This window comes from Colobus angolensis, unplaced genomic scaffold, assembly GCF_000951035.1.
Source record: "Colobus angolensis palliatus isolate OR3802 unplaced genomic scaffold, Cang.pa_1.0 Scaffold61, whole genome shotgun sequence".
In the NCBI taxonomy this organism is placed as follows: domain Eukaryota; kingdom Metazoa; phylum Chordata; class Mammalia; order Primates; family Cercopithecidae; genus Colobus; species Colobus angolensis.
In genome coordinates this window covers 6,878,299-6,889,070 of record NW_012119710.1, presented here as the reverse complement: position 1 = coordinate 6,889,070, position 10,772 = coordinate 6,878,299, and the positions used below count along the sequence as shown (strand labels likewise).

The 10,772-nt window shown below is 41.6% G+C and overlaps 1 protein-coding gene across 1 annotated transcript in view; it reads left to right on the top strand.

The window, feature by feature from the left end:
• LOC105527269 overlaps nt 1-5,223 on the top strand; it is an 18,371-nt gene extending 13,148 nt beyond the window's left edge. The window contains 2 exon segments of the mRNA XM_011963574.1: nt 4,292-4,725; nt 5,061-5,223. Coding sequence (XP_011818964.1) covers nt 4,292-4,725; nt 5,061-5,223 — 597 coding nt within the window.
• Nucleotides 5,224-10,772: the final 5,549 nt, after the last annotated feature.

The following is a 10,772-nucleotide window of genomic DNA, read 5'->3' as shown; positions in this document are numbered from 1 at the left end:
GAAATGCGCCCCCCGACCCCTGGCTTGCTCATTCCCCACCATCCTTCAATGCAGGTCTTCCCTGACTTTTTTTTTTAAGATGGAGTTTCGCTGTTGTTGCCCAGGCTGGAGTGCAATGGTGCAATATCGGCTCACTGCAACCTCTGCCTTCCAGGTTCAAGTGATTCTCCTGCCTCAGCCTCCAGAGTAGCTGGGATTACAGGCACCCATGACCACGTCCAGCTAATTTTTTGTACTTTTAGTAGAGACGGGGTTTCACCATGTTGGCCAGGCCGGTCTCAAACTCCTGACCTCAGACGATCCACCCACCTCAGCCTCCCAAAGTGCTGGAGTTACAGGTGTGAGCCACCAGGTCTGGCCAGGAAATTCTCATTTAAGTGCAGTTACATCTCAACTATCATCACGCCTCCTGCAGTTTCCTCTAACTCGTGTAGGCAGGGTTAAACACTCCCTTCACTGAGCAACTCTAGCATTTTTCACATACCTCTATGAAAAGAGTAAGAAAATGACTATGACTGGTACAATATGTTCTATCTCTTTTCTCTGTGATTTCAAACTTGTTCCCACTGGTCTCACCTTAGTCAGGCATATGGTTTTTTTTATTCCCATGACTATCACACCTCAATGTCCAAATCATCCCACCCTGAGAGGAGGGAACAAAGTTGCTGATGAAGAAGGCAGCAGAATAGAGTTCCAGGGAAGAAATTAGCATCATCGCCCTGCAGGCAAGGGGCTGACCCCGCCTGTTGAGATCTTCACTCAGTACTGTTTCAGGTATCTCACAGCCCAGGTACTTACCTTCTCACTTACTTCTCCTTCCCCAGACCACAGAATCCTTGCATCAGACCTTTCTAAGGAAATTCATTCTGCAAGCACCATCTGAATCTCAGTTGCTCCCAACTTGGAGTGATTTTGCCTCTCACGGGACAATGACAATGTATGGAGACAATTTTGGTTGTCACAACTTGAGGGAGTGCTGCTGGCATCTGGTGGGCAGGGGCCAAGGTTGCTGCTAAATGCCCTAAGATGCACAGGACAGTTCTCCATAATAAAGAATTATCCAGTCCCAATGTCAGTAGTGCTGAGGTTTAGACACCCTGGACTCAAGGAACCCTTGAGTGGTGCTGAGGCTTAGCTAGTGTCTGTAGTCTTTGTTTCTGATTCACTGTGGATGGCCCAGTTCTGTTGGGGCTGGGTGAAAATTAGTCCCTTAAATATAAACAAAGTGATCTGACGAGCCCAGGGTGAAAGACAAACTCTTCAGTTAACACTCCAGAATATGATCCCGGCTCACTAGCATTTGTAGTGCACTCACAATTCTGGTCACTGTGATATGGACTTGACTTGCATCGTCTTATTTAATCCCCACACCATCTTCAAAATACATATTATTACGGCTGAGGTCAGGAGTTTGAGAGCAGCCTGGCCAACATGGTGAAACCCTGTCTCTACTAAAAATAACAAAAATTGGCCCAGCTGTAGTGGCATGTGCCTGTAATCCCAGCTACTCAGGAGGCTGAGGCAGGAGAATCACTTGAACCCAGGAAGCAGAGGTTGCAGTGAGCCAAGATCATGCCACTGCACTCCAGCCTTGGTGACAGAAGTCCTGTCTCAAAAAAAAAAAAAAATACATATTATTACTACAACTTGAGTATCCCTTGGGAATTGCTTGGGACCAGAAGTGTTTTGGATTTCAGATTTTTTTCAGATTTTGAAATATTTGCATATGCATAAGGAGATATCTTGGGAATAGGATCCAAGGCTAAATACGAAATTCTTTATGTTTCATATACCCCTTATGCACATAGTCTGAAGGTAATTTTTTACAATATTTTTAACTATGTTGTGCATGAAACAAAGTTTGTGTATGTCAAGTCAGGTGTGGAATTTTCCACTGGAGGCATCATGTTGGCACTCAAAAAGTTTTGGATTTTGGAGCATTCCAGATTTCAGATTTTCAAATTAGGGGTGCCCCATCTATATCTCCATTTTATTGAAGAGGCACCTGAAGCTTAGAGAGGTTAAGCCCAAGACACCCAAACCAGAAAGGGCAGAACCAGAATTCCAGCCGGCAAGATGTCTGGTTTTCCCACCACACTCAAAATCCCGAAGAGCTTATTCTTACCCATCACTGTTTCCCTAACCCTCTGTACAGTACCTGATCTATGGAACACACTTTTAATTATCTGAGCAAGAAATGAAGGAAGAGGAAAATGAAAGAGAGAAGAAAAGGAAAAAGTGATAAAGAGGGGTTTAATAAGGGAAGGAGTAAGAGAAAGGAAGAGAGAGAGGGTCCCAGTAAGTGAAAACGATGAGGCTTATTCCTCCACGACCTGAGTGCACAGATGTCGCTCAATTCCCCCTGCCGTCTCCCCAGCACTCTCTTCCCTCTACTCTCTCCCCTCTTGTGTGTAGGTCCCTTCCTCTGTCTGCAGTGAAAAATGTCCTGAGGAAACCAAGAAGTCAACCCTATTTGAGAAGTCAAAATGCTGCTACAAAATCCTTCCTTGCCCCAGAGGAGAAATCGCAATGTCACCAGGTAAGGAGGGAGGCTGGTTCTTGGTCAGAGTGTGGCCAGCTAACAGCCAGAGTAGGCTTCAGATGAAAGCTGTGTACACATCAAGGAAATTCCTTCAATGGAAAAGTCCAGGAAAGTGGGGATCAAAAAGAAGGTATCAATGTGACCTTCCCAGATGCTGCATTAAAGCCATTTGAGGCTATTACATTCATTCTTTCTTTTATCGACCATGGGTTTGTTCAAATCCTGTACTTAGTTTAACGTTTGGCCTATGGTAGGCATTTCATAAATGTTTAAAAAGAATTATCCTAATGACATAATCTATATTTTACTAAGATGTCATTCATTCAACGGATATCAACTGGCACCAACCATATACAACCACTGTGCTGGGTGCAAGGGTACCGACAACAAATAAGGCATGGCCCTGGACCCACAGACCTCAGGATATATTAAAAGAGAATGATACTGTACCCCTACACCTAGCACAGCTCACCTCTCAATAAAGAAACTAGACTATAAAGTGAAGTCAATACTCAAATAAATAAATTAATATTCAATCATTGAGCCATGAAAGCATGTTGGAACAATTAATTCTAACAAAGAATAGGCAGGGAGACTTTTCTATGCAGGGGGTGGCATATAACACAGGCCTTAAACAACAAGCAAGGTTTCAAAGGCAATGAAGCATAATAAGGATATTCCAGGTCAAGGAGGAAGTTGTTATAGTGAAGGCATGAAAGCAATAAGGAGCTGAGAGTGGGTTCAGCATCGATTGTGATGCAAGATACAGGAAGCAGGTGGTCAGATCACAGAGGACCTTACCTGCTGGACTCAGGAGCATGGGCTGTATTCTATAGAAAATAGGGAGAAGCCTCTGAATTATTTCAGTATAAAGGCAATGTGTATTTCAGTGTGCATCTGGGGGAAATGAATAGACAAATAGACAAAGGAGGGAGATTGGAGCAAGAAGACCAGGTTCAGAATCCAGGTAATTGTTGAAGCCACAGCTTTGGATGAAGTCTCTTCAAAACTCTCCCTGGGAAAGTAGAACTTTGGGAATACCTTTTGCCCTTTTGAAGAGAAAGTTTCCACTGAATGAAGCTGAGAAGGTACCACCAGGTGCTGAAGAGACGATGACAGAAACGAGAAATCTTTGAACTTGGAGACTAGGAAGACATGGAATCAAAGTATCTAGGACTCTACAAATATATCCAAATCAAGGAGAGATCAAATAAGAATAAATGACTATTCCAGGGCTCAGGCCACAAAATACATCCTTAAAATCACTATGGAATAAAAAACTGTTAAGCTTTGTCAATCTTGTTATTTAGAGAAGGGTAGAACGATTAAAAAAAGAGAATCTGTGTACATACTAAGTACTCCATAAATATTCCTTAAACTAAATCAGCTGATGCAAGAATAAACCTGTAAATTAATTCGCTGTGGCTATGAATTACAACATTACCACAATGGCTGGTCAATTTAAAGGAATCCTAGATAGGAGCTGGAGCTTCCACAGGTAGTTGTCTCAGTGTTATTTCATGATAGTCTGATGCATGATAAGCAGCTGCTGTCAGGATTTCTGCCATCTGTGTCTTTGGCCCTAAATCCAAGGACATCAGGCAATCTGGAAGGCCCATCAAATTGAGACTGAAATACACCAAGCCTGCTGGAAAAGCCATCACAAGTCGTAGAACTGCTTGACCATGGAAAAATTTCCAAAAGTTTCCCCACTCTGTTGGCTGACCCAGTTTCTCTTTCTCCTTTCAGATAGTGTTGCGTGTCATTAGTGTTGCATGTCAGAAGTGCTCTGACAACCAGTGGCCCAATGTGCAGAAGAGCCAGTGCATCCCCAAAACCTTTGACTTCTTGTTCTATCACGAGCCCCTTGATACGGCGTTGGCTGTCCGCACAGCCCTGCTCTTCCTCCTTGCCCTGGCCATCTCAGGCATCTTCATCTGACACCACCACACTCCCATCATCCAAGCCAACAACTGCCAGCTCAGCTACCTCCTGCTGCCCTCCTTGGCCCTCAGCTTCCTCTGCCCCTTCAAGTTCATTGGCCACCCAGACCCCATCACCTGTGCTGTGCACCAGGCAGCCTTTGGGGTCACCTTCACAGTCTGCATGTCCACTGTGCTGGCCAAGACTATCATGGTGGTGGCAGCCTTCCATGCCACCCAGCCAGACACCCAGCTTAGGAGGTAGGTGGGGTCAGTCCTCCCTAGCACCATTCTCACTGCCTGTTCCCTGACCCAGGCAGCTTTGTGTGCACTCTGGGTGACCAGATGGCCCCCACAGACTTGAAACTCTACAGAACCCGGGCCCACAGTGACTGTAAAGTGTGATAAAGGCTCATTGGAACTGTTCTATGCCATGCTGGGCTACTTGAGTTTGCTAGATCTGGTCAGCTTGCTGGTGACCTTCCCCACCTGCCGGCTACCTGACACCTTCAATGAAGCAAAGCATATCACTCTCAGCATGTTGCCTGCTCCTGTGTCGGGGTGTCCCTCATACCTGCCTACATGCATGCCCACAGCAAAGACACCAAGGCCATGGAGGTCTTTTTCATCTTGGCATCAGGAGGACTCATGTCCTCCCTCTTCCTTCCCAAATGCTACATCCTCCTTCTCCATCCTGAAAAGAACACAAAAGACCAAATGTTTGGCTGGCATTATCTCAAGTGGGAAAAACTGAAGTGAACCATGGGGAGTGGGGCTTTCTCAGGGATGCCTCCCTGAAGTTCCCACCAGGAGGACGAACCTTCTTCTGAGCCCCATCACACAGGTCTGAACCCCTCCCTATCCCTGAGCTGCTTCTATTTTATATTTCATTCTATCAAGGGGAGAGGAGACATGTTTGCAAATAATATTGTCCTTGATAGAAGCATCTGGTCTAATTCATTCTATGGCCTCTCAGCACCCAGCCAGCACCTCATGCAGTGAGGAGACAGAATACGTGATTGGTAAACGAATGAATTAACTTATGCAAAATTAGCACTGGAAGAGGTCCTTGAGAGGAGACAGGTAGAGTCATTGAGTGGAACCAGACAGACCTGGTTCATGGTCTCCTGCTGTCATAGCTATATAAAGCTGGGCATGTTACCTTACCTCTCCAAGCCTCAGTTTGCTCTAATGTAAAATGAGACTAAGACTTTATCTTCAAGTTGTTGTGATGATAAAACAAGAAACTGTATGAAACGTCTCAGCACATGATAAACACTCAAAAGGTAGACATTTAAAGTCACCCAGTCCACTCTGTCCTTTTACAGATAAGGGAACTGATGCCAGGAGAGGGAACCAATTTACTCAGGGTATCACTATACAGAGGTTAAGAGTCAATGAACAGGTTTCAAGCCCTAGCTCTGCCACCTACTTCGCTGGGTGACTTTGGACAAGTTACTTAGCTTCTCTGTCCCTCAGTTTTCTCCTGTATAAATGAGGATAATAATAGCACTGACTTCATAATATTATCCATCAAGATTTAATAAATTTAGGAGTAATAAATTTAGTAAAACTTTTAGGGAAGTGCCTGGCACAGAACAAACACTAAACAAGCATTTGCTATGTAAATCAATAAAATCATACCAAGTGGCAAAATCTTCACCTTGATTTATTGCCAAATAACTGAAACTTTTACAGGACACTTGCTCTAAGCTACATCCTGGGAAGGACCTTCACAAAGGCCAAACTATAATCCTTACAAGCAAAGAGTTTGTGATCTGCCATCACCAACCTAACCTGAGTGGAGTGGACTAAATATACCTATTGTAAAACTGTTTTATAAGTAAATAACCTGTAGCTGCTTGCCTTGGAGTAGATGAGGACAGGTGACTGTCACAGACCCCGTGAAGTGACCACCTATGCAGTCCGTTCTAAAGAAAGCCTCTCCATTTCCATGAGAGTGTGAGGATGCTAAAGCAGCCCACAAAATACTGGGCATCAACCGATTAAATGAAAGTGCTCCTGGGTTGCTCCCTGGGAAGAAACAGAACTTTACTGTCGTTACACAAAATATCTCAATGTATCAAGGCAAACACATTTCTGGGCAATGAGATCCATTTTAAGTTCCTACCAAAAGGTGCTGAAAATCCCACCTTGCCAAGGCTGGCCAAAGATGTTATTGGAACCAATGAGAATGAAGCCACCAAAGAAAACAAGGATATAAAGAAGATTCAGTTGAGGCCAGGGGCAGTGGCTCATGCCTGTAATCCCAGAACTTTGGGAGGCCAAGGCGGGTGGATCACCTGAGGTCATCAGTTTGAGACCAGCCTGGCCAACATGATGAAACCCCATCTCTACTAAAAATACAAAAATTAGGCAGACGAGGTGGTGTGCATCTATAGTCCCAGCTACTTGGAAGGCTGAGGCAGGCGACTGACTTGAACCCAGGAGGCAGAGATTGCAGTGAGCCGAGATTATGCCACTACACTCCAGCCTGAGCATCAGAGTGAGACCCTGTCTCAAAATAAATAAATAAATAAATAATTTTTAAATAAAAAAGAATATTCAATTTAGAGGAACAAAGCTGTAGCATTCCACAGCCAAAGCCAACATTTTGACAGACACACCCTAAAAATCAATTGCTAAGGACTTGGCATGGAAAAATGGAAAAATAAGAGACTAACTAGGAAAACTAAGAACCATGAAAAACGAAATAGAAATCACAGCACAGGTACAAGGGACAAGAACAACATGGAGCCATAAAAGGAAGAATGTTAGTGAAGGAGAGTTATACCAGAGCTTTTGACAGTGGTGATGTAATGGTACACAGAAAACTGGAGGGTTCTGATTACAAAGTGTAGATCAGGTCATTCTCACCAAGTCCCAAGTCACAGCACCTTCCCAATGGTGGTTACCAGGTAGTTTCTACCTAACAAATCAGTATCCTAATACCCAGAATGGTCAGAGTAAGAAGCATCAGTCTTTACTGAATTCCATCTTAATAAGTCTTGTTTGTCCAGAATTACTCCCTGTGACATTCTCTGAGTAACAGTGAAGTAGTAGCTATGCTAGGTTAGTCCTTCATATGACATTGTTTCATTCTATAATAGATATATCCCCAAAGAAGAAACTATATTTTTAGAAACTCCCTCCCTATTTACAAAAATATGCATTTCCTACAACATGATTGTATAGCTTATCTCTTTGCAGACTGATCTGCCATAAGCAGTGGCTTTAAAAACTTTAGCTATCAATACCTGCACATACCATGCACCTCAAATTCTGGTAGGTAGGACTGGTTTCTAAGGGAGTTATTGTTTTAATTTGTAACATAAATAATCACATTCACAAAACTGGGTTTTTCCCAGTTTCATTACTTGTATCACGTTTTATTAAAGCAAGAGATTCACGTTAACATGTTTAGGATCCTTCCTAAGGGTATGCATCAGAGTTTTTACCATTTTATGTAATTTGTCTCAAAAGTATAGTTATTCTTTAAGAAGCTCAAAATGGTAAGCTTTATTGACACTTCCCATACAGTTATTCTAAGAGTAGTTCTCAAAATTCAGGAAACATTCCCTGTATTGGAATTTGAATTTTTTCTGCTACAATAAATGAAAACTACATAACCCAGTATGTTTTGCTTTCTTTTCATCTTTCCATTTTGTTCAGAAACCTAAAAGTCTAACTCATTTTGTGTTCATATCTACTCAAGTCAGGTGCCTGGACGTCTACAGGCACACCTCAGACATATTGTGGGTTCGGTTTCAGATCACAGAAATAAGTGAATAAAGCAAGCTCTCACACAAATTTTTAGCTTCCCAGTGCATACAAAAGTTATGTTTCCGCTATAGTGTGGTCTAGTAAGTGTGCAATAGCATTATGTCTAAAAAAATGTACATACCTTAAATTTAAAAATACTTTATTGCTAAAAAAAAAAATGCTAACAATAATCTGAGCCTTCAGAGAATCTTAATCTTTTTGCTGATAGAAGGACTTGCCTCGATATTGATGGCTGCTGTCCAGTCAGGGTGGTGGTTGCTGACAGTTGAGGTAGCTTTGTTAAAACAAGACAACAATGAAATTTGCTGTATTGATTGACTGTTCTTTTTGTGAAAAATTTCTCTGTAACACGTGATGCTATTTAACACTATTTTAACCACCGTAGAACTTTTAAAATTCAAGCCAACTTTCAAGCCCTGATGGTGCCTTATCAACTAAGTTTATGGAATATTCTAAATCTTTTTTTGTAATTTCAACAACGTTCACAGCATCTTCACCAGGAGTAGATTCCATCTCAAGAAACTACTTTCTTTGCTCACCCATAAGAAGCAACTCCTCATCCATTCAAGTTTTGTCATGAGATTGCAGCAATTCAGTCACATCTTCAGGCTCCACTTCTAATTCTAATTCTCTTGATGTTTCCACCACATCTGCAGTTACTTCCTCCACTAAAGTCTTGAACCCCTCAAAGTCATCCATAAGGGTTGGAATACAACTTCTTCCAAACTCCTGATCATGTTGATATTTTGATCTCCTCCCATAAGTCATGAGTGCTCTTAATGGCACTAGAATGATCAATCCTTTCCAGAAGATTTTGAATTTACTTTCTCCAGATCCATCAGAGAAATCACTATCTATGGCAGCTATAGCCTTAAAAAATGTATGTCTTAAATAAGACTTGAAATCAAAAACTACTTGATCCACAGGCTATGGAGTGGGTGTTATGTTAGGAGGTATGAAAACAATGTAAATCTCCTTGGACATTTCCATCAGAGCTCTCATGTCATCAGGTGCTTTGACAATGAGCAGTAATATTTTGGAAGAAGTATTCTTTCCCGAGCAGTAGGTCTCAACAGTAGGCTTAAAATATTCAGTAAACCATGCTGTAAACAGCATGAGACAGGAAAATGTTTACTCAGTGAAGCAGTCAGAACACACATATTTATCAGTTAAGTTCACTGTCCTATATGTGCACAGTTCATAGCTCCCCAAAACAATGACAATAGTAACATCAAAAATCACTACTCACAGATCATTATAACAGATATCATAATAATAGTAAAGCTTGAAATGTTGTGAGAATTACTAAAATGTGACATAAAGAAGCAAGGTGAACACATGCTATTGAAAAAATGGCACTGACAGAGTTAACACAGAATTGCTACAATTCTTCAATTTGTAAAAAAAAAAAAAAAAAAGTATCTGTGAAGCACAATAACACAAAACACAATAAAATAAAGTATGTTCATATACTACTTGTATTTCATTCACATGGATTATTATATTTGATCTGGAAAAGTTCTCACCTCTGCATTGTTTTTGCATCTTGCTGTCATCCAAAAGAATCTAAAGCACATTCTTGATACAATAGTCAATAAATGAAATGATTTTCAAAATGTGCCCTTCCTGTTAACTTTGGAAAATGCAATAGCTCAGATCCGATTCAGGGAGACTGTGACAATGAGGGGCACCATACTGCAATATGCTCATTACTGGCCAGCTAAGGAAAATCTGTCTTTCCCCCAATTCAGTCCCAAGCTCAATATTTTCCTCTTCCATATTCTATAGTTTCTGGAATCCATATTGAAATGATGATTATAAATGTCTTTTTAAATGCATCTACCTACAGGTAAGGAACTACCTGAATTATAATTGTCCTTTGAAGTCTTACTTCAAAAGAGCTGACACTGCCATAAAGATCTCCTTCAATTTCCAAAACACCAATTGATACAGGGGAGCAATCTATATATCAAACAAGTAAATATAGATACAAAAATGATTAAGTGCATGGACCACATGAAAAATCAGCTTTTATTCTGGGGACTTAGTTTGTGCTAAAAACTGCAGATTATCTACCACAATTTGGTTTTTTCTTCTTCTACAATAATTAAATGGTGACTGGGCATCTGGCTATCTAACTATGGACTATTTTTACTACTCTTGCAATTAGATTTGACCTAAGGCTCGCTTCTCACCAAAGAGGTGAGTGGAAGTGATGATTGCTACATCTAATCAAGAAATCTTAATTCATTCCTATAGTGCCAATACTTTGGGAGGCCAAGGTGGGCAGATTGCTTGAGCCCAGGAGTTTTGAGATCAGCCTGGGAAATAACCTGGTGAAACCCATCTCTACAAAAAATAAAAAAATTAGCCAGGTTTGGTGCTGTGCACCTGCAGTCCCAGATACTCAGGAGACCAAGGTGGCAGGATTACCTAAGTCCAGGAGGTGGAGGTTGCAATGAGCCAAGATCGCACCACCACACTCCAGCCTGGGTGACAGAGTGAGACCCTGAAAAAAAAAAAAA